Source organism: Centroberyx gerrardi, chromosome 1, assembly GCF_048128805.1.
Source record: "Centroberyx gerrardi isolate f3 chromosome 1, fCenGer3.hap1.cur.20231027, whole genome shotgun sequence".
Taxonomy (NCBI): Eukaryota; Metazoa; Chordata; class Actinopteri; order Beryciformes; family Berycidae; genus Centroberyx; species Centroberyx gerrardi.
In genome coordinates, this window is record NC_135997.1 from 2,110,539 (window position 1) to 2,135,157 (window position 24,619).

Here is a 24,619-nt window from a genome sequence, read left to right on the forward strand (position 1 = left end):
CAACAATACTAATGAATGAACATGTTGTCTCCCACAAATGATGCAGGCGTCCCTTTGGCCAATCAGTAACAAAATGCATCATCACTCCGTTTCATCAGAATCAGACCAGTGGAATCTGAGATATCATGTTTAAATTTGAAATTTTGACCTTAATTATAGCGCCCCCATCAGGCCAATCAGTGTAATCTTTTGAACACTAATACTAATACTAATAATGATCTTTTTTCATGTAGCACTTTCTGAAGAACTGCTACAAAGTGCTTTATAAAGGATAAAAATTCCTTCACTGGAATGCAGTTCATCAATTAGTGGATTCAACTGATCAACACTGTCAACATGAGCAGACAACTGTGGACTGAACTGATTGTGAGTTTTGACACATTAGAGCGACTAATGAACTAATTAACATATTCTAGTATTCACTGCTATTTCAGTCAGTTTACAACTTCACAGCAGCAAGGAAACTTCTGTTTTTAAGTTGAACTGCCTTCATATGTTTTGCAGCATAGCAGTGGAAACCATTTGTTGCTGTGTGCTCATATGTGTGTGTGTGTGTGTGTGTGTGTGTGTCTGACCTGCATGCGGTTCATGGCCTCTCGCAGCTGGTCCAGCTGATGGGCGGAGCTTAGCGCCTCCAGCCGGATGTCTGTCAGCTTCATCTCCTTCTCCCTGAGCTCGCTGCGGAGCTGCATCACCGTCTCCGCCTCGCTGTCCAGACACTCCGACAGCCTGCACACACACACACACACACACACACACACACACACGCACACAGAGGCAGGACAACACAGGTTAGACTAATAAAACACTGAGAAATTAGCAGGGTTAGCTAGATTTTCCATCTGTATTGCGGTTTCCAAGTACAAGCTGAGTGTAAAAGACTGACCTACTACATTAAGTCCAATCCATTATTTTTGGTTTTCAAAAGGCAGTTACTGTGAATTCTAAAAGGCAACTATACTTTTTCCCACCTAAATGTGTTTGCAATTAGAATACATGTTTTCTTTGCAGAACAAAAATAAATGTTGTGAGAAAAAAACCCTCTAATTATAAAATGTTCATTTGATTTTCCCTGTCCTTAGTGTTGCAAAAATAAAATACCGCATAATAATGGTAAAATGGTGAAATTGATTTCGTTGTCTGCTGGAACAAATCTCATCACTTTCAATCTAAGTCATTTACACAAACACAAGATCTCAAGTCAAGACTTTAGAAACCTTTTCAAGTCATCAAAGTACAAGTCAGAGTCAAGTCCCAAGTCACCAGAACCCAAGTCAAGTCAAGTCTCAAGTCTTCTCTTCATGCATCAAGTCAAGACTCAAGCAATTCAACTTGTGACTGGAGTCCAAGTCATGTGACTCGAGTCCCCACCTCTGCACACTGAGTGATACTAACTAAAAAGGGCATATTTTTAAGATGGGTTGCCAGTCCCTTTAGTAATCCTGCAGTCACAGATCTTGGTATGAAGACCGTGCCGTGTACGTACAGTGTGTTGGAGTGTGTGTTCCTGAGCATGTGGCTGGCGGCCGTGGAGCCGTTGTGGGGCAGTTTGGGGGACGAGGGCAGGGACGAGTCGGTCATCTCCTCGATGTCCGAGTGGGAAGAGGCCGACTTGGGAGATTTCTTCTTGCTGAACGCCTGCTTGAAGGAGCTCCGCAGCTGTAGGTACACAACACAGAGGAGGGGAGGGGGGGGGGAGAGACGGTGAGTTTGTGAGGATACACTCCCAAAAAACACACGGCTGAGAGGGAGGAGAGTGCCGGGAAGAGTGGAGGAAAACAGCTGTGAAAAAGCGCAAAGTGAGTAAGAGACGGTGCAAGAGAGGGAAGTAAGGACAGGTCGTCTTATGACTTGAGCAGTGGCTCTAAACACAAACGTTGAGTTGTGAGTGTGTGTGTGTGTGTGTGTGTGTGTGTGTGTGTGTGTGTGTGTGTGTGTGTTAGCTTCACAGTGTGTGTTTGTCAGAGAAAGCTTGAGGACTACAGCTGTCATGCTATATGTTTTGGATAAGACATCTTTATGATTTCCTCCTATGATTTATGCAATAGTTTGTGTTTAAAGGAAAAATCCACCCTGGGAACTCTCACACTGTTAGATCTCATCAATCTGTGAACTGAATCTGAATCTGGGAATTCCAGCAGTTATTTTGTGTTAAGTGTTGTAATTTACTTTTTTGCTGAACCCACTTTCCCTCAACCTGCCTCGTCTACTTCTACTGCAGTTAGTGATTTCCTACGTTTCCCAGAATGCCTTTTGACAACCCCCCAGAGAAGATCTCTGTGCTGTATATGTGTAAGTGGAGAGAGTGATAGCACTAGCGTTTCAAGTTTTTCCAGTTGAGAAAAAAAGCAAATTGCAAATTACAAAAAAGCAGTCAAAGAGTGCGTTTTTGTATTTCACACGCTACCAACGACAGATCCACAAAGATGGAAGCTGTGGCTGCATTGCATTCTGGTCTCTCTCCTCTTCTACGATGGATTTCTCCCTGTATGATTGTTGAACGTCTCTTGGTGCAAAAATGGCGGCTCTAGAAAGAAGCCCTCGCTCTTTGATTCTGAGGGACTGACACCAAAACCTGACGTTTACCGCTGATGTTTTAGATCGCTGAAACAGTGTTAAAGTGTTTTAGGGTGAATTTTTCCTGTGAGAGCTGACTCAAAGTCCCACAAGAGACGTATCAGGGGAAAGCGGTGCTGGAGAGGAAAGGAAGGGCACTAAAGAGGCAGCAAAGGACAGGAAGAGAGGAGGAAAGGGACAGAGGTTAGTAACCTAGACAGTGCAGGGGTTAGGCTGCTTTCTTTTTTTTTCTATGATTTTGCACAGCATACCATTCTTACCTCATGGACCTGCCACATGAAGCGAAGCAGAGGAAGACAGAGAGAGACAAAACAGCACATGTTCATATGGGTTTGAGTGTGTTAATGTGTTAGGGAGGGACAAAGCATTCACTGGATTGTCCTACGCCGCTACAGCTGATGCTGCTCGACTTCCTGGCAGCTGCAGCCCGCGCTACATCGCCACCGCCATCGCCATCAGACGGCGGGTCTTTTATGATCCAGTATAAACTCTTAACGCAGCCCCTACACGCTCCACACCGCCACATATAGGGCCACCTGCATGGATACGCTCCAGCAGAGACGCCTCCTGTGGGGTCTCATCTACACACACACACACACACACACACACACACACACTGACAGCTGGAGGCCCATCTACAGACGCAGGGGGCGTTGTTTATTATCACTGCAACCTAAAGCAGGAACTCTAGATTTACCAAACCACAGGGACCCGCATCTTTTACAAAGTGCCACAAAGCATCCTACTGCGGCTCAGTCAGTCAGACCAGGGCCGGATACGGAGGACCGCAGCTACCACAAGACCATTCTAGTCCATTCTAGTCTACGGGACAACACGGTGGAGAAAGTTGCGTACGTCATCATCATCTTCGACTCGTCCTCCTCCGGTGCACATTATCATCTTTCAGCAATAAAAAAAAAGGAAACAATGCTAGAAGTTCATATCTTTAAAGTCACAGGAGAAAGCATTTATGATTTATTGTTCTACAACCACTAGAGGAAACACTACTAGCCATAAGGAATTAAAATGATGCTGAACTCTGGTAGTATCTTGGGTTGTGTATCTTCCTCCATGATAAAACCCCAAAATCCTCAATTCTCTATTATCCGTTGCTCCGGTAGAGGAGATTGGAAAATTGCAAATATGGCGATGGAACAAAGAAAATAGTGTGTTTACCAATAATTATAAACGGGGGAAAAAAAGTGAGAGACTCTTTTATTGTCAGAATCTGCTTGTCAAAGTTATGTCTCCCACCTTTTTTTGCCTATTTACAATTATTGGTAAACGTATTATTTTCTCCGACCAGATTTCAGTGTTACACTTGTTCAAACTGAAAGGTTTAATAAAAATAAAGAAAGAGATTCAGTTAAAAACAATTCAGCAGCATGACTAGTTTCTTTATATATTGTCAGAATCTGCTTTTTCAGACTGTTCCTCCATACAATGGCAGTGAATGGAGAGAGAAAAAAAACACAATTCTCCAGTCTCCTCTACCGGAGCAACAGATCACAGAATCACTGATTTGGGGGTTTTATCATGGAGGAAGAGACACAACCCAAGACACTACCAGAGTTCAACAGACCTTTAACTAACAGATTAGGACTGGATATTGGGCAACTGAACTGAATCTACCAAAAACCTATGTGAGTGTATTCACCTTTTCCCCAGTGAAAGATGCCTAAAGGGGAGAAACCCAACATGTGAGACCAACACACACACATATAAAGATGAGACAAAGACAAAAACAGCAAGCCAACAGAGAGAGCTCCTGGCTTCACAGTCACACAGTCAAACCACTTTTTTCCAATTTTATCATGACCGTTTTAATTTCCCAGCGACTTACCCAGTTCTTCTTGTTCTTCTTCTTGTTCTTGGCGTCGGCGTCCATGTTGGATCCCACGCTGGAGTGGCTGGTTGCGCTGGTGATGCTGCTCACGCTGTCAGAGGAGTGCTGCCTCCGGATCCGCAGGTCCGGCTGCTGCTGCTGCTGCGGGCTGCCGTTACTGCCAGCTGAGACACAGACAGAGACTGTGATTTGACTGTTATTAGGAGTGCGGCATGTCGTCAGGTTAGACCAGGATACAGCATACAGGATCTCAGTTTGCTGATATTGGTCAGTCGTGTCGTCCACGGCTGATATGACGGAGGTTCCTCCCTGACCACAGCTCTAGTTTCAAGTTTCAAGTTTATTCCCATTTACATAAAAATGCAAATGTCTTGATCACGAGCCTCACATCATTCAGGCAAAAAACACATAAGAGACAGGGTGAAAAGAACAGGGACACATAAGCAGGAAATAAAAAAAAAAACAAAAAAAAAAAACAAGTGCAATAGTTGCCGTAGTTAGTAAAGGGCAGTAGTGCTACTCACTCGGAAAAAACAGTCTGTAAGACCTGCAACGTTTTATTTTCATTGTCCAATTATGTTTTTTTTTTTTTTTAAGTTAATTCTTCATTTAATAGCCGTAATGTATCCCAGAGGTTCCCCAACAATTGAATATGTGTAGTGGGTCATCCTGCCTTGATGAGCTGCTAATTTCATCAGTCTGGGTTTCAGTGGAGAGTTTTAGCGTCCCATGAAGGTCTAAATGTTGTTTCAGAGGCTTTTCCACTCTGGGGATTCTGGGGCTTTTGGCATTGAAATAGTGAAATGTGAAGATATCTGCACAGCAGCTTCAGTCTAAAGGTATGTATATCAGCCCAGACTTGTCTCCCTGTACCTGTCCTGTCTCCTCTGGGTGTCAGCTCGGGGGTGTTGATCACTCCGTTGATGGCGGCCTGAGCCACGGCGTTCTGCTTCTTCAGCAGCTCGATGGTCTTCCTCAGCTCGTTCAGCTCAGAGTCCTGAACAGGGAACAACAACATGATGTGACCGACGGATCCACCGCAGTGATGCTGAATGTGCTTCATTTGACAGTACACAGTGTCCACTACAGCGGTTTGGGTTAGAAGCGTCAACGCCACCTTCTGCTCTGCCGTCATGGTGAGACTCTTCAGCCTGATGGTCATGTTGCCCAGACTCTGCTCGAACGCTGCCACCAGGTGAGCCTGCAGGAACAACACACAGCTTACAACAATATTCCACTTTCAACACGGTCTGGATGGAGCCGTCCCGTTTACAGCACATGGTGATGAGAGTAACGAGAGACAGAAAACCCAATAAGAGCTGAAAATAGCAGATGTCTGTTGAGTCTATTATTTTGTTGTCACAAAAATCGATTCAAAGTATTTATTCCAACAATTAACAGGAAGGCACTCGGTTGAGTTCAAACCTCCACCCACACAGAACAACTAACCAAGTTGCAAAGCTGCAGCCTACAAAACAGTTTGTTTGTTTATCTGGGTTTTATTTTCTTTTTAAGATTATTTTTGGGGCCTTTTGACTTTATTATGATAGTTTACAGTAGTGATAGACAGGAAAGATTAGGAGAGAGAGAGAGAGAGAGAGAGAGAGAGAGAGAGGGGGATGCCACCAGGACGCCCCCCAGGTTTGATTTTCTGACACTAGGTGAAAGGTAATAAGGTAGAAAACAACAAAGGGCTCCCAATTTTTTCCAAAAAAACGAAGCAAAATTATGAGGGGAGTGAAAACAGTTGTAATTACCAGCGTGTACAAGTGTAATTACAAATGGTTTTCCCTTCCCGCGTTATTTTGCTGTGATTTTCCAGCCAAATAGCACGTAAAAGCAACACTTACAAGTCCTGGATGCCGGACTTTCCCACCAGCACTTGAACGCAGCATAATAGTTATAGCTAAAAACAAATCGTCTAATAGCAGAAATCCCAGATCCGGATCACAAAAACAACACCTAATCAACTGATCCGTGGGCCGAGAGCGATCTGTCCACCAAATTTCAGCCAAATCCATTTGTAACTAATAGATATTTTGCTAATAAACAGACAAACACAGACAGGGGTGGAAACAAAACCTCCTTCCAACAGTCATATAAAAATATGTCCCAGCTTAATCCAACACTCTGACAACTGAATGTTTTCTGTTAAACCTCTTGTACAGCTGCATCCATACTGAGGGGAACTGAGCCTGGGTCGTGTGTCAGGAGTTTCCCCCGCTGCCTGCTGCTCCTGGATGGATAACGGTTTAAGGGGAGCCAGGTCCGCACGCTGCCCGCTGCAGGATGAGGTCTGCCGGGTGTCATAGCTGCCAAGCCAGCCTGTCGGAGGCTCATTCCTGGAGGATTCTGCTGATACTGAACTGCAGGGAGCTGGACAGGACGCTCAGCCTGCTAACAACTGACTGTCTGAACGACTGAGTATGGGAGATACTGGTTTGAGAACATGAGGGGAGGGAAGGACAGTCAGGAGGCATGAGCTGTGATAACCACAGACCTGTACAGCAGAGACCTTGAGTTGAGATACTGACTCTAAACAGTCTCGTGGATTAGAGAAAACCACTTTCCCCTCAGAAAACATGAACGCTGTCAACACAACCTTGGGGCCAAACCCAAACATGACATCATCAGGTACACATCATACCAAAACCAAAATATTAACCAAACCCAAATAATCATGCAAAATCACGGGCCTGTGATAAAAGATTCTCCCCCTGCAGCTGAGCTTCGTACCACTTCGCTCCCACGCTGAAAACCAGAAGCCAAACCATGACATCATCTTTACCGAAAAGAGCTGAACAAAGACTGACTCTTCCTTTCACTCCTAATAAGGACCGAGACAGCCGAGATGAGAGCGTGACGTCGCTGTCCAGTGAAACCCTTGACTCCGGTTTTGGTGATTTTAACTTAAATTGAAGGATTACACACTCCTCTATAGGTGGAGAAAGTTCTACGACTTTTGGTCTTATCCAGCAAATTATGACAAGCTGTCCAGTGATTTTATCTTGTTTCCAGAATCCAGACCTATCAAGCTTATTTCGTGATATTTTGAGTCAAATTATCTCACTGCGCTGGCAGATAATCCTGCTGGGTTCAATAAATTTCACTTGATACATGCCAATATGACTTTTTTCCAAGACAATTTCACTTTTACCAAGAAAATGTCCTGAAACAATTTACATTATCCGGAAAAAACAGTAATATTTGTTGAAAACGGTAAACTTATCAGCCAGTGCAGTAAGATGATTTCACAAAAAACCATAAAGCTTGATCAGTCTGGATGGAAAACCTTTCAAACCCAGCGGATAAACTGAAAAACACATGGTGGTCAAGCTAAAAGCGAGGCTGTTTTTCATACGTTTGTGAAAAGGTGACGAGGTTTTCAGCCGACAGCAGCGATGAGAACATGGGAGGGTTTAAATCTTTACAAGTATAACTGTTGTGCCGATGCCTGGGGGGGGTTTGGGTGGGGCTGGGTGGGGAGTGTGTGTGTGTGTGTGTGGGAGTTTGGCTGGGCGGTGCTGAGCAACGTGTTGACCGATGGGCGATTCAAGCTGCGGCGCTGCTCTCTTCACGTGAGACGCTTCAGATGGAAAAGGTGTTCTTAGATTCTCAGCCTTGGGGCTTGAAGGTGTATTCCCATAACTCACACAGGTACTCATCCGTCTGGGGCATGTAATCAAATATTTGAACAAAGCCCCCCCCCCTCATTCCCCCCCTCTCCATCCCTCCCATACCACCTCCACTATATTCTTTACATGTTATTCTCTCTACACACACCCCACCTCCTCTATCCAGGCGTTGTCAGCTGTAAATCTTTAGTCCACATCTTGGCCGGTCTCTGAGGAGTTTGCTGAGACTTGACTCTTGCTGTAATCTAACACTGTTGTCCCCCCCCCCCCCCCCCCCCTCCCATATCTCTAATCCATAGTTAAAACAGGGCCATGCACAGACTCAGTCAGCAGATTACACCTGGAGCGTGGCGAGACTTGTGCAATATATAAGGCGGTGTGGCGTACAAGATCAAGTCTGGAGATGCTGAAACACAACTTTTGGCAAAATGACACTTTCCTCTGGGAGTGAGCTGCTCTGTCTGGTCTGGGAAGTGTCTGATGTCTAGCGTGAAAGTCTACATTTTCACAGCATTTTTCAGTTTAGTCACGGTCTTAGTTCTTGTCTTAGCGTTTAGTCTTTATGCTGCAGAGAGCTGGAACAAACTTCCAGAAGATCTCAGGAGCGCCCAAACTTTGACCACAAGGCTCAAAACTTTTTTGTTCTGCACTGCCTATGCAACTTGATCTTTACTCTCTTTTTATGCATTTTAATTCTTTATTTATTCTCTCTTCCTATTATTTGTTCTTTTATTTATCTTACCCTGTATTTCTTATCTAATGTCTTATATACCTTAAAGCACTTTGAATTGCCTTTGTGTATGAAATGTGCTGTATAAACAAACTCACCTAGTCTTTTGACAAAAATAGCCTTGAAATTTAGTCAGATTTTTGTCATGGCATAGTGATTAAATTTAGTCAATAGTCGACTAAAACAGCCTATGGTTTTAGTCAACTAAAATAATTACATTATAGTGGACGTCGATGACAATACGTCCATTTCAACAGTTCAACCTTAGAATAAAAAAACAGCGCAATCCTTAAATGGAGATTACAGTTGCAACATTTAACCGTTTTCCTAATTTTCTGTTTTTGAACTCTACACTCAAACACTCAAAAAACGCGAGCTTTTTTCATCAATGTGATGGTAGAAAAACATCTGCTGTGCTGTTTTTTGTTTCATCATATTTTTATCAATACTAGAATGAAATAAATTTATTTCAAATATCATCATAGCCAGGGTTGGCAAAATTGCAAGAAGCCTTTGTCAACTAGTATTTTAGTTATTCATGACATTTTTGACGAAACCCTGGAGAGAGACTGCATATATTGTATGTTCTTGTGGGTTTCTTCAGGAGTGTGTGTGTGTGTGTGTGTGTGTGTGTGTGCGTTAATTCACGTACATTGGCACTCAGCTGTGTCGTCAGGGCGGAGACCTTCTCCTGGGAAGCGTCCAGCTCTCTGCGCAGCTTGCGGATCTGAGAACAACACAGCAGACGACATCAAAACGCAGCAAGACAAAAACATACATTCCTGCACTATAGAAGCATGCGGCAACACACACACACACACACACACACACACACAGGATGAAAACATACTGTGGCAATAAATGAGGGAGGCTCCCCGATTGGAGCTGATAGGAGAAGGTGAACAGAGGAAGCACCACGGACACATAAAGGAGAACATAGGTGTGCACAGGTGTTCAGCAGGGAGCGAGGGCCTGCTGGGGATCAGGCACAGTCACAATACAGCTACATGTGTAACTAGAGACAACAGTGAATACGCCCCCATGTTCCAACAAGTCCAACCACTGCACACAGAAAATGAAAGAGCCAGGAGAACAGAACAGGGCGAAGCTTTATTTTCTGGGTGCACAATTTCCTAATAATTTCCTAGAAAGGAAATGTTAATTTCTTAGGACGTTTCCTGGAAAGAACCACGAAATGATGTTCTAATTATAGGGAAAATAGAAAAAGAGTTCAATGGTAGTTGGTAGTTGCTAAGTACCTGATCATTTCTATCGGAGTTTCCAAGACAGAACCATGAAATTATGTAGTAGTTATAGTAGTAGTAGGAAGGAATTCAACAAATAACTATATTCTAAAAATGACTTGGTTTACCAAATTGACCTCTGCCTATTATTTTGCCAATAAATAGTTTATCGTTTTGCAGTTCTTTCCAGGAAACTCTTTTAGAAATGTACAGTATCTCATCGACTCCACCGGACTGCTGACATTTTCTATATAACTACTTGCATAATTTCATGGTTCTTTCCAGGAAACTTCGCAAGACATTAACAGTTCCTTTCTACCCAGAGCGGCGGTGTGGCGGAGCGGGCCGGTGCTTACCTCCGACTGAGACTTCTCTTCGTTCTGAGGAAAACAACACAAGCAGAGAAAGAAAATCATTAGACGCTGTATTGACTGAATTCAGGCATGCTGTAATGAAAAAGGAGGTCAGACTGCACATCCTGGCTTTTCTTCACCACGACCTCTGTGTGATTTATCAGCTCCACAGAGAGATGCTTATTACACTGCAAAAAAAATCAGTCCAGAGTCCTAAAATTGTACTTTTCTTAAAATATGTGAACAAATCTGCCAGTGGGGTTTGATCATTTCACTTGTTTCCAATGCAAATCAACTTGTTTCAAGAATTCCGTAGCATCAAGTGTCATTTTCTTGACAGCAGTGCAGTGATCTGCCTTATTCTGACTTGTTTCAACAGACTGACACTCATTTCTGGAAAATTCCTGAAACAAGTGAAGCTGCATTGGAAACAAGTGGAGTTATCTCTCCTCACTGGCAGAATGTTTCTCTTGGTTTAACAGAAATAACATTTGAAGGCTGAAATGACTTGTTAAGATGGATGTTTTTTTGCAGTGTGGAGACTCTGCAGTAGATTGTCTGGTGTAATATGTCTGGAAAGCAGAGATATGCTCCTGGAGGCATTTGAGTGAGTTCTGTGTGTGTGTGTGCTTGTGTGTGTGTGTGTGTGTGAGTGTGTGAGAGTCCTATTGTCTCCACAGGCAGCACTCAGAACAATGGTGCGAGAGGACAGCGAGGCAAATGTATACAGAGCCGTAGCACGCGAGCATAGCCTTGCACGCACAGTCTAGTGAAAAAATCCCTGAGCGCGCACAACACACCCTGCTGCTGCTGCTGCTCACCAAAACAGAGCCAAACATGCAGCACCCACATTTACATGTAAACAGGCAGGGAGGAGCTGCTGGGTGGAGAAACGAACCAAAACACCATCTGTAAATGTCTCTTTTCTTTCCTAACCTGCTCTTACACCTTGTTGTTCCTCAGCGAGCGGTTACTGGGCAGGTCCTGAACGCAACCCAAACACTGTGATACACACTGTTCCAAAAACGCACTTGGACATCAAGTTCAAGGACTCAAAATGGACATGTTTTGGAGTTGAGACACGGCACCGGACAGAATTAGACATCACAGAGAGGCCTCGTTTTCTACCCATGGTCCTGTCAAGTCAAGAAATCATTTTGAAACTGCTGCTGTGTCTGTAACACAGATCTCCGTCGCAGGGATTTCCTCAGGATGTGCTCAACTTCAGATGGAGAGAAGTCCAGAGATCACACACTACCAGTCAAAAGTTTGGACACACCACATTTTCCTTTATTTTCACTATTTTCCACATTTTAGAATAATAGTAAAGACATCAGAACTATGAAATAACACAAATGGAATTATCCAGCGACCATAAAAGTGTTAAACAAATCAAAACTATCTTATATTTTAGATTCTTTAAAGTAGCCGCCCTTTGCCTTGATGGAAAGGCAAAGACTTTGGAAAGAAATTCATACATAGGATCAACTTCACTGTTTATATTTGTCTAAGAAACACATTTCAAGCATTTAAGCAGAAGGCTTTAGATCAAAATGGCTTTAAGAGAATGAGAAACATCGTACATTCAATCAGGTGTGTCCAAACTTATGACTGGTAGTGTATATTTTAATAAAACAACAAAACAGAATCGCTGCAGTTAATGATTTTCCCCCTGGTTCCACCTACCAACCATGGAGCGGCAAGAACATTTTGACAGTACAGGCTGTAACCGCTAATGTGTCTGTGCATGTATATCTGTGTGTGTGTGTGTGTGTGTGTGTGTGTGTTTCCATGCATGCACCAGCACATGTGTGTTTTGTTCCACCCTTAAAGAGGCGTGAGGTTTACAAAGCACCATCTGTCCACACATGATGGTCCACACACCCAAACTGAGCTGTCAGTCAAGCAGACGTAACCGGCTGATGTCGGATAAACAAACAGCCGTCTGTCCGTCATGGAAACCCCAGACCAAACACAACGATCCGTCTCTCATTCTGACACAAGTCACAAGTGCTTCTTATCAAAGGAGCTGACCAGCAATTTCCTTGCAGAAAACAATCACTGACTATCAACATTATGGCAGTTTGATGACTAAATGTGCGTTCACGTGCTCACAGGAAAGACAGATGATAAACAAACATGGACGTCCTGCAGCTTAACAAGCTAATTTAAAGAACTTAATTTGAGAAACTGCTGGTTATGATGGTGAGTCTGGCTGACTGCAAGTGTTTAAGTGTATATAAGTGTTTTCTTACCGCTGATGAACACAAAACTAGATTTTTTCCGCCATGTTGAGAAGGTTAAAGGTTAAACTAAGAACTTGGATAGCAACATTTTCTCAGACTTTCTTTCTTCATCACCTCCAACTTCGAAAGCCGTTAATATTCACAGTCTTATGCAAGATGTGTGGTTCTGTTTCTGATCTAAAACCTTTTTATTGTACATATTTTACTATTTTTGTATTTTCTACTGTATTGTATGTTTTGTTGTGTAACCACTGCTGCCATTTCTTGGCCAGGTCTCCCTTGGAAAAGAGATTTTGAATCTCAATGGGACTTCCTGGTAAAACAAAGGCTAAATAAATCAAATAAAATGTGAAATTTCCAAGTAGGAAAGGTGTTTTTACGATATTGTCTGACAGCACGTGACTGCAGAGTGAGAAGTCAACCTCAGTGAGATGAACAGACTTATCACCAGTTTCTCATTTTCTTCTCACAATAAAATAAAAAAAACGTGCTTACCTTTCAAGATGGTCTCTTTAGAAATTATACATTCAGAATAATTATACGCTTGACTTAGAGCTGTATTTATCTCCAGCACTGCACCAACAGTAGATTTAAGTACTTCTACACCCGTCTGTCCTCCTGCTCATCCCTACCGTGTGCTGCCAGGAAGTGACGGTGCCCGCCAAGGATAAAGTCGCCATCATTTTGACGCTCCGCTCTCTTCCCTCCTCCGATTTCAAACTTGTTACTCCCTGGCTAGAACGGCACAGCCTGTGCTGTGTGTGGATCCAGAGTCTGAGAGCTCACCCTGCCTTCTCTGCTACACCTGCCCAGGTGAATAAACCTGTCCACAGAGGGAGGGAGGGAGGGAGGGAGGGCAGGAGGGGGGAGGAGCTGTGCTGTGGAACACTACGCTCTGATTGGCTGCAGTGTGGATGTGGGCCGTCCCAAGTGAGCCAGAGGGGCTGTTCGTGTCAGAAGTCTCGATGGATTAGGGGGTTAAATGTGTAACAGCCTGACTCCATATTTCATAGGCAAAAGGAGCGACTGGTTGCTCTGGTTTCTACACAACAGCCTGACTGATGGAGCTTTCTGAACTGAACAATAACCTACTTGTTTCTATGCAAAGGATTTCTACAGTGAGGTGTTGCAGTGTAGTTAGTGTTCATTACTAGAGGACTGGCTGACTACACACACTGCAAAACATCTCATCTTAACAAGTCATTTAGTCTATTATCGAGTCCTAAAATTGTAATTTTCTTGTGGGGTTTGATAATTTCACTTGTTTCCAATGCAAATCAACTTGTTTCAAGAATTTTGCAGAATCAAGTGTCATTTTCTTCTTTATTCTGACTGGTTTCAACAGACTGACACTAATTTCTAGAAAATTCCTTAAACAAGTGAAATTGCATTGGAAACAAGGTGAGTTATCTCTCCTCACTAGCAGAATGTTTCTCTTGGTTTAAGAAAAATAAGATTTGAAGGCTGAATATGAGACTAATTGACTCGTTAAGATGGATGTTTTTTGCAGTGCAGCAAATCTTCCAAGTGTTGTTTTTTCAGTGAGAATGACTCGGAGCTGACTCGGAGTTGACTTAAATTCACTCTGACGGACGTGGAGTTAAATTACCACAGGCAATCTTTCTGTGTACTCACCGTCGAGTAAATGGAAGAAGTGCTGGAGACCAGAGAGAGGGACGATCCGTGAACTGAGGAGACAAAACCACAGGTAAAAATAGGGATTAGAAAGTACAACTATATGTACACAGCATTACTGAGAACATAAACAGACCCCCCACCATCCCGTCTGAAGCCCCTCCCACACAAACCACCCACCACGCTCCCAGCGCCGCTCACCCTGCCATTACCCGCCCGGTCCCGCCTGTCCCGACTCGACTACCCACCGCCTCCTTCGCACAGTGAAAATAATGACGCTGGCTCTGCGGTCGGGGAGATAATACTCCTACGCATTACAGTTGGGAGTGTGGCGCAACTAATAACAGCCTGCGCATTACTCTACTAATGACTCAGCCGCTAATCACACATCAAAAGGCCCGGGCCACAACGCCCGCTCTGTTTCCTGACCGGGAGCAGATCAGGAAGGATTAGGAGCGTGATGTCATCGTCCACATCACCGGGAAGTGGGTCTTATCCCGGTGGATTCATTCATTCGTGGTACAGGGCAGGGGGGTACAGAAATCTTTATTGGGAACTGACTTTCATCTTTAATTTTGTCTAGACAGCATATGTGTTAGCAAGGTGTGTGTGTGTGTGTGTGTGTGTGTGTGTGGGGGGGGGGGGGGGGCAACATTGAAGGAGAAGACTGGTGTCATTTGGAGTTAATGGTCATTTACTTCTGTATATGTCTAGTTTATATTCCCCCAATCAGTTTTCAATGCATGCTGTATGTAATTTGATTTTTTTGAACTTTTACTCATCAAACACAAACTTTACGATGTCAAAGCTAGCTTGAATTGAACTGCTGTCCCGGCTAACAAAGACACCCCAAATAAAAAGCCATGGATGCAAAAGGGTAAAAGTCCAACAGTCCAGTAAGTCACTATGGGAGAAGTATGTCGTTTCTATAGAGACGTAAGAGGAGGGTAAGCTTACATGAAAGTGGGTGTGGGGTGTAGGGGGGGGTGCAGGGAAAAAACTGCTCCTTTTCTGGGTCAAGTGACGGTGTGTAACGCTGCTGCTCTCTAACGCCGGACAGCTCCAACAAAGTGTTGGGTGTATGTAACTTTTGTCCTGTCAATCTAACAACAATTGAGTAACTTTACACCTTGGAAACATATGTACACACAAATCCATGTCCTCCCAGCATGCACACCATAATCCAACCACGCTGTTGTGCACACACACACACACACACACACAGCTCCTGGAGGTTTCCTGCATATCATCATGTTTCCTTATTCTGAAGCCTCTCACTAACGATCCCTGTAATTATCTCCTGTTTTGAAGCCTAAAGGGAAGAGAGACTGGGGAGCTGGGAAGAGGAGTGAGACAGATAAAATGGTGCTACTGGGGGGCCTGTAATAATAGAGTGTGTTTGCGTTTGTGTGTGTGTGTGTGTGTGTGTGTGTGTGTGTGCACATTCGGTGTGCGCTGTGTGTGCGCTTGTATATCGACTAGGACCTTAATGAACTCGCACACAATTGATCCCTGGAGGGCGTTTACAAATCTGGTTTCAGTGTCATTGGGTTCACTCCACAACTCTCTCTCTTGTTGCCCTCTCTTTATTTATCTCTCTCTCCGCCTCTCTCCCACTAACAAGGCTGCAGATTGGAGAACTTAGAGAAGAAAATTCACCCTTTTACTCCTGTTATATATTATAAATCTGTGAAGTTCAATGCATTGCAGGAGTTATTTTGTGATGAAGTGTTGTAATACCTTTTTGGTGAACCCTCTTTCCCTCAACCTGCCTTGTCTACTTACTACTACTGCAGTTAGTGATTTCCTACATTTCCCAGAAAGCCTTTCGACAACCCCCAGAAAAAGGGGCGTGAACTTGTTGCATGGGTTATATAGCTGTTATATGTGTAGGTGGAGGGAGCAATAGTGACGGCAGAATGGCAGATGCAACCTGTCTCTCTGCTGCATTGCATTCTGGTCTCTCTCCTGCTCCTGTGGGTGGAGAAATTGGTCTCTCTCCTCTTCTACGATGGATTTCTCCCTGTATGATTGTTGAACGTCTCTCGGTGCAAAATGGCGGCTCTAGAAAGAAGCCCTCGCTCTTTGATTCTGAGGGACTGACACCAAAACCTGACGTTTACCGCTGATGTTTTAGATCGCTGAAACATTTTCTGCTATCAAAGAAGAAGGCAAGAAGAAAAACACACCTCCAAACAACAAAATGGACCCAGAAATGCAAGGTACATCACCAATAGCTGGTTTTAAGTGTTAAAGTGTTTTAGGGAGGATTTTTCCATTAAGAGAGCCATCTTCTCTCTCTCACTGAACACTGCAGAATAGAGCCAGCCTCCCTCCCTCCTTCCCTCGCTCCCGGACTTTTGTTCCTCTAAATAAAAGCGCTGTGTTTCCATGGCCTTGAGGACTGAGCAGACTCCAGCGGAGTGACCCAGCTCCAGCAGGGAGTCTGCCTGCTGGTGGGAAAAGCATGCCTGGGTACTTTTCCTAATAAACAAGCTTATGAAAAAACAAAGCCCTACCAAAGCAGATTATGGACTTCCAAAGGGATAGAGGGCTTTTCTTAGAGTAGCAGTTGTAATCCCTACTAATGTACTCTAAACAAATGGAATAATGCTTCTTCTGGCACGGGGATGGAGAAGGAGGGAGGAGAGGCATAAAGGCACAGAGAGATGGAGGCATTCAAGTCTTGGAAAAGGATTACGGCTAATTATGGATTTCAGCAAATGTCTGTGGAATACATGGCTCCGAACGGCTCAATAGGGCTTATCAATCACCCAGGCTGAGAGAATTTTATTTCTCTCTCTCTCATCCATCCATCCATCCATCCATCCATCCTGCCTAACCCTGCTCTCGTCTCCTCTTACCCTCCTCGAAGCCGTCTCTGAAGGATCCTGAGCGGCTCATAGTGCGAGTCTTCTCGTCCAATGACATGCAGGAGTTTCTCAGACGGGTGTCAGCGCACGGGTCGAAGGAGACATCCTGATTGGTCAGGCTGTTGTTGCGCAGGCCGGCGAGGTTGATCTGAGCCGCTGAAGTGGGGCTGGAGGCTGTGAACGCACACAAACGCAGCACGTTACAATCTGAAGACGACGCTGACGAGTGACGGGAGCTAAGAGATGTCGCTTCCATTTGTAGCTAATATTTGTAGCTGACATGTATGGAGAACTAGAATAACAGTAACTCTGTCACCTCGCATCTCTAAAATGTCAACTTTTAAGGAAGAAATGCAGAAAAAGGAGGAAAGAAGGAAGAAAAACAGTGTTGATTTCAGCTTGACCACCGTGGGTTTCTGAGTTTATCCAATGGAGTGTGAAATGGTTTCAGAAGCCCGAGGGTCATAGGGTTTGTCTCAACCCGTAAAGAACCAAGAAATCCTTCAATTGAAGTAAAATCATGAAAATTACCAAAAGTGGAGTTACCAAGTTTTCACACGACAGTAGTGCTATACAGTCAGGTGGTGTGTAGGGCATACCAAGCTGTCCGAAGTTGAAGCGAGTGCCGGAGGGCGAGGTGAGGCTGGAGCCTGGGGAGAACGGGGAGTTACTGGCCGAGTCCTGCAGCCCGCTGGTGGAGTGGGTCCGCAGCCAATCACGTGCCTCCTCATGGCTTCGCAGCTGGGGGGAGGGGCCATACCTACAGAGACAAAGGTCAGGTGTTTAAAGAGGCAGGGAGGTGTACAACAGAACAGGTGTGGTGTGGATTCTGTGGTGCGGAGGACAATGATTGATTTGAATTCTGGTCTTTCTGATTGTTTGGACAATCAGTAATGCATCTTTTTCTTAATCAGCCTGATTAGCAGCCTGAATCGAACATTTGATGAAATCAGAGGCTGAAACAAACAATTACACAGCGTGAACACAGACTGATTTTCAGCTGAGAGTGACAAACAAACTGAGCAAAAAAAGCAGAAAGGAAGCCCAAAAAACATTAAACCCCCAAATCAAGCCAGTGAAGTGCATGACACCGTGACAGCTGCGCACAACGACAAAGTGACATGCCTTTCCACCGAAGCACAACACAACACAATGTGCCAAGTGCCAAAACAAAAAAACATCAAAAAACATCAAAAGCGTCATCAAAAGCGTGAGCGCAAGCCTTGAGAGGAGTGAATGAAGTTGAGACAGAAACAGAGAAGAGGATTTGGTGAAGGAGTGAGCGATAGCAGCGCTGCTACAGTGCGGGACGGTGGCAGGACAGCGGTACCTGAGTCCTTTCTTAGGCAGAGTGTTTCTACCACAGTGTGGCCCGCTGTGGAGCAGCAGAGAGAAACACTTCAGAGGAGGAACGGAAACAAGGAGGGGAGGAAACATGGGGTTGCATCTCTCTAGGCTTGCAGAATAAATCCTTTATCTATGTTTTTTTTTTTTAGCATTACTAGTTCATCATAACTTAAAGAAGCAATGATGAGCGTCCTATGCTGATGCTGTAAGCTGTAAACATAAAATCAACCACAAGGTGGCAGTAAATAAACAGTGATGGCAGACTGAAGCGGACCACTGCTACGCCTGGTAGAACAAAAACACTTCCAACGTCAACACAAACAAACACACACACTCACACAATAACATTCACACTCATACACACACCGTAGCTGGGGTTCTGCTAATTGCCAGAACTACCACACACAGCCACAAAGTACCACAAAAAAACACAAAGTACAACAAAGTACCATAAAGCATACCAAAAAGTACCACAAACTGCAACAAAATACCACAAAGAGGGGCTTTGTGGTTGTTTGTGATACACTTTGTGGCATTTTGTGGTAGATTTGTGGTAGTTTGTGGTGCAAAATACCATAAAGACCCACAAAGTACCATAAAGACCCACAAAGTACCATAAAGACCCATTCTTTACGGTGCGGTGAGTCTTCATGGTACTTTGTGGCTCTGTGTGGCAGTTTGTGGCGATCAGTAGGACCCCCATAGCTGTAGTGCGGTTTCAGCAACGCTAACCAGAAGCCGACCATCGCCAACACGCACACAGGCACATTTACCTGTCCTGTTTCCGAGGTAGCGTGTTTCGGCTGAATTTAGGGCTAGCGGAGGGGGAAGAGAGGGGACTGATGAGGAAAGGAGGGAAAACACACAACAGAAACAGAGAAAGAGAGATTTAGAGAAAAGAGAGGAGGAAAATCCTTCATAAATAAAGATCCACAGGTCAAGATACTCAACCAATTCACCAATGATGTAGCTGGGAGAACCCAGCAGAGGGGATGATGTCATATGGATAGCCTCAAATAAAGCTGAGACTTCAGATGCTATAAAATTACATCTGAGACATTCCTGTCACGTTACACATCCAAGCTGTCAGGAAGGAATCCTCCATAATGACCACAATTATACTGCATAATCGAGTGGGGACGCCATGGGATTTTGTTTCTCTGCTCAAGTGCAGACAGAGCGGCAGGCGAGAGGCGGCACCTCTCCCAGTCAGATGACAGAGTGTGGCGCTCACCATACCTTCACCTCAACGAGGCCAAATTTGATCTTGCAGGGTTTTTTATCATTAAAACGGAGAGCAAATATTAAGAAAAAATCACCAGAAATCTAAGGAGGCCATACTTTTAAAGTCACAAGGACACAGCAATTTGATGGTCTCTTGCCTAAGTAATTCAATGTATTTCGGTTGGGGTCAGATAACAAAAGGAGGGACTGTTCAAACGTGTTCAAAAGTATTCAAAAGTTCAAAATGCTTTTTTGCGCATAGTCTGGGGCTGTCACAAATTCCAGATTCTGCAAATTCCAGCCAGGGTTTCCTTGGGTGAACGCCCCAAAATGCAACATACCATGTTGCCACTCGCGTCACTTTGAAAGTTGTGAAGTTGCAGGTTTTATATGATGAGGGGCGGAGGGGGGGTGTTAAAAAATCTGTGATGGTATTTTTACGCACGCCTACTGGTGTGATATGAAGTAACCACTAAAAATAAGGCAATTTCCCAGATTATAAATATAAGAGAAATTCTGTAATTTTTTTGGCATTTGGTATTGGCATTAGTGTCCGTTATGATATGAAGAAGGCGAAACAGTCAGATCTCATTTCATTGTGGCTTTTTGGGACGAGTGTTCCCTCTGAGCTGAAAGATCGGTACCCCACGTCTTAGAATTCATCACATTGGCCAAAAAAAACCTTCCCCCCGCTTGCCCCCCCCCCCCTCAGTCTCTAGCCTGGTAGTTTCGTCCCGTCTCCCCCTCCTCACCTCTCGGACATGCCGGTCTTGATGCTGCCGGTGCGTCCCAGGGCGGAGAGCGTGTCCTCCCTGTGCGTCCCGTGGCCTCCCCCGCCGGCGCTGCCCAGGCTCATGTCGATGGACTCGCTGCTGGTGTGCATGCTGCTGACGGAGGGGTATCCCAGGCTGCCCGTGGTGCCGTGGCCCCCCAGGGTGCCCTCCCGGCTCTGGGCGGAGGAGCTGCTGAAGGTGGTGCCCCACGTCAGGCTGTTGGAGGGACCGGTGGAGGAGTAGACCGAGCCGGGACTGGAGGCCTGCGGTGGGGCGGAGAGGGGGGGGGTTAGGAATGCTGAAACGTGATTTTGTGGTCTTGGAAAACAAAAATCAATGGTACAGCCAGTCTTTCTTTGAACTGTATTTTCCATTTTTGTGTGATGGCCTGGAATCTAGAAAAATGACTTCAGAAAAAAAACGTCTGCCATCCCATCATCCAAACTGGTAAAAGAACTCATTAGCCAAATATTGGCTTTTCGGTGAACTCACTTTGGCTTGAATGACTGCCACTTTTTAAAACAAAGCTCTATGTGTCACTTCATGTGGATGACTCATAAGCTTTTCCAGTAAAGCATTATCAATCATGTCAGAACCTGACAGTGAGTGCCTGAGTAAGCATGCTCACACTGCTCTTTTCTACTAGGCATGGGTAACTAGTCCTGGAGAAGTCAGAACGTAGCTGAACATAGCCCCCATTCACACTATTAATAAGTAGTTAAAGGAATACACCGGAGTTTTTGATAAATTGTCCCGTTGGTCAGCTAAATGATGAAAACATAGACATCAAAATCATCCATTTGTCCCCGGTAGATCGTTGGTCCGGTGCTCCATGCTAACTCTTCAGCACATTTACACTATGTTGGGTGATAGCAGGTGACTAGCATTAAAATATACATTAAAATGTGTTGTTTTGAACTAGCAGGGACTACTTTCCCTGTTTCCATAGGAAGTGAAGGTGGTGGGCGATGGGAGACTGTGTGCAGCTAAAATCACTGGGCAGTGGATGAATACGTGGTTGCTCACCTGAAATAGTTCCAAAAATAAACCTGGCTACATCAGCTATAATGAGTTAATGATATTTAATTTTAAAATGTATTACATTTTAAAAGTCAGGTCAGTTTGGTAGCCAGGTTTATTTTACAGGACATATAATAAAAACCACTCATAACGTTTAATTACTGATAGGTCAGTCTTCTAACTTTGGATAATGCTAAAGTGTTAGCATGGAGCACCGGAGCCAAAGATCTACTGGGGACACATGGATGATTTTGGTGTCTATGTCCTCATGACTTAACTTCTCTCCCAGACACTTGGTGTATTCCTTTAAGACCTTTTGTTTTCCTATACGTTCCCGCTCCTGCTCACCTGCTCACTCCCCAGCGTCCCGGTTCCTGAGCCCAGAGCTCGGCCTCCAAACAGGGGGCTGCTGGTCTCGCTGTCCCCGCCTCCCACCCCTCCCCCGGGGGACTCCAGCACCCCGGACACCTGGTTCATGGTGGCGTGGGGGTTGGAGATGACCGTGGAGTTCTTCATGTTTTCGGCCGTGGTGACCGGAGCCTGTTTACCGGGCTTCCCACCAAACAACCTGCAGGACACCCGGAAGGGAGAGAAGAGAAAAAGTGAGAGAGAGGGAGTTTAAGCATGGATAAGGTACACAAAAAAGCAGGAGAAAAGGATGGAAGTAAATCTCCCATTAGAAATGAATGGGAGTTGTGTGTCAAAAAATCCTGACAAATCATATAATCACTTAATTAAGGGAGAAGGATGGACGGAGAAGGCAACAGAATGTTAAGATGAAGTGTGTTTGGATTTCTAAAAAGAGAAAGATGCACATGCTGTCTTTGTCAAGTGACTTTAAAGGAGAATACCATGTGTCATGTAGAGTTACAGCCCATTTACTGCTGTCTAGTTTACATTTCATACTGTACAATGGCAGCAAATGGCTTCTTCTGAAGGAGGAAAACGAGTCCTGATATCTGCAACTATGCTGACTGTGTGCAGACACCAGCAGGGAGAATAGAAAAGAGAGGAGCAACCCAGACTGTTGGCACAAACTTAAAAAAAAAAAACACCGGTGTTATCCTTTAATGTCCATGAAACAAGGCAGACTGCAGCAGGCTTACAGTCTGGAAAGGTAGAGTCAGCACACAGATCTGAGTCCGAGCCAACACACACACACACACACACACACACACACACACAGAACTCTCTCCCAGCTCTCAGTAAATCCTGGGTTAGACTTTAAATGGCAGGCTGTGATGAGTGGAGCGGCGGTAGGGCGATAATGGCAGCACACAGGCTCTTTGAAGAGTTATCACTCCCTCAGATTAATGAGGGCAGAGTGGTGAGGTAAGACTCAGCTCCCATTACCCCACACCACAGCCCGCTCCGAGGGGGGGGGGGGCTTGGCAGCACAGCAGCCTGGCTCAAGGCCTGGCTTTCACAATGGCCTGATTTAACCCCTGTGTGTGTGTGTGTGTGTGTGTGTGTGTATGTGCATGAAAACAAGCCCACACGTGTGGACCTTACTCACTGCTGCTTATCATTTACTGTCTGCGTGATTACTGGCTTCATAAAAAAAGTCTTCTATGTTTTTGTGTGTGTGTGTGTGTGTGTGTGTGAATGCAGGCCCATACAAGTGGACCTCACTCAATATTGCTCATCAGTTAGCAGTCAGTATGTCTGCATGATTCCTGACTATATAAAAGATGTGTTATCTGTGTGTGTGTGTGTGTGTGTGTGTGTGTGTGTGTGCGCTCACCTGCGTAGCGTCGGTGAGGAGACCTGCTGTCGTCCCGTCAGAGGGACGGTAGCCGCCCCGCCGCTCTGCATCACAGCTCCGCTCCGGAGGTTGTCGACCTCGGACACGCCCTTCTCCCGGTCCGTCTGATTGGCCAGCAGGACTCCGCCCCCTGAGCCGTTGGCCTTGGCGACGCTGATGTGGTTTTTCCCGTGCGAGGTGACGGAGAGCACGGCGGCCTCGATGCTGCTGGTGGAGGAGCGGTTCCCGTTGCGGGCGGCGGCTCCGGAGCGGCTGGGCCTCGGCAGGCTGCGGTACTGCAGCGTGGAGCGGGCGCTGACCGGGAGGAAGCCGTCGTCGTGGTGACCCAGCACCGCCCCCCCGTCCTGCCCGCCCGCCTTCAGCCCGCCCGCCAGCGAGCGCGCCCCGGATTTCGGCATCTTCCCCAGAGTGGCCGAGCCGCTGGTGATGGTGGCTCCGCTGGCGGTAACCATTGTTACCATGCCAGAGCCCTGCTTCTTGAAGCCGAAGGTGCTGGTCGGGGTGCGCGAGGTGTGCGTGTGGGAGTGGGGGTCGGAGACGGTGTGTGTGAGGGTGTGTGCGGTGGCGGCGCGGCCGGCGGGGAGCGTCTGTTTCTTGGCCTCGTCGCCGCTGCTGCGTCCTGCGTCTGACGGCGAGCGGTGAAGACCGTTGGAACGAGGAGAGAGACGCCCCTTCTCTGACACCTTGACATCGTCTGTTTTACCTGCAGGACACACGGCAGGATGAGACCGCTTCACCTGCATGACTCAGACACACTTAGAGATTTAATTATACTTGTTTCCAATGCAAGAAGTGTCAATATCTTGAAACAAGGCAGAATGATGCAGCATCTGCTAATTTAAAGAAAATTACACTTTAATCAAGAAAAATCCTGAAACAAGCTGCTTTGCACTGGAAACAAGTGAATGATTTCTTGTGATTTTCTTGTGTTTTGAGACTTAATAGTAGATAAATGACTTAATGAGCTGTCTCTCCACTCATTGTGCATGTTTAGTGAATAACTAAATAATCTAAACGGGTCATTTCAGAGGTTTATACAATGATGCAGACTGTTACCTGTGCTGTGGGTCTTGAGGCCGGTGGAGCCTGTGCTGGCGTTACTTTTGGTCCGGGGGGACGTCACCCCCACCTGAGTGCTCATGCCCCTCCTCCAGGAGCCAGTGTGAGACACGGAGGGGGTCTTCCTGCCCGAGCCGCCCTTGTCGGACTCGTCGGAGATGTCGGAGGGGTTCCGGCGGCTCCACTTGGAGCCCGGCTCCATCCTGACCCCGCTGTCCGACCCCCCGTCCGACCTCTTCACCTCGTCTCCTGACCAGGCCTGCTGCACCGCTGTGGAGGCCGAGTGCTTCTC

General features: G+C 45.5%; 1 protein-coding gene across 2 annotated transcripts in view; it reads right to left on the reverse strand.

Annotated features, from left to right (window-relative positions):
- The window catches only part of LOC139924354 (neuron navigator 2), a 54,938-nt gene that overhangs the window by 9,385 nt on the left and 20,934 nt on the right, over positions 1-24,619 (reverse strand). For both annotated transcript variants that reach the window (XM_078282937.1, XM_078282978.1), the window contains 16 exons: positions 24,325-24,619; positions 23,248-23,971; positions 21,852-22,071; positions 20,463-20,746; positions 19,260-19,325; positions 18,470-18,514; positions 17,739-17,899; positions 17,131-17,313; positions 14,267-14,319; positions 10,389-10,412; positions 9,441-9,515; positions 5,541-5,624; positions 5,297-5,420; positions 4,421-4,587; positions 1,487-1,659; positions 576-729 (listed from right to left, as the gene is read on the reverse strand). The exon at positions 24,325-24,619 is cut by the window's right edge and continues 15 nt beyond it. In XM_078282937.1, the coding sequence (XP_078139063.1) occupies positions 576-729; positions 1,487-1,659; positions 4,421-4,587; positions 5,297-5,420; positions 5,541-5,624; positions 9,441-9,515; positions 10,389-10,412; positions 14,267-14,319; positions 17,131-17,313; positions 17,739-17,899; positions 18,470-18,514; positions 19,260-19,325; positions 20,463-20,746; positions 21,852-22,071; positions 23,248-23,971; positions 24,325-24,619 (2,832 nt within the window). The remainder of the gene's footprint in view (positions 1-575; positions 730-1,486; positions 1,660-4,420; positions 4,588-5,296; positions 5,421-5,540; positions 5,625-9,440; positions 9,516-10,388; positions 10,413-14,266; positions 14,320-17,130; positions 17,314-17,738; positions 17,900-18,469; positions 18,515-19,259; positions 19,326-20,462; positions 20,747-21,851; positions 22,072-23,247; positions 23,972-24,324) is intronic.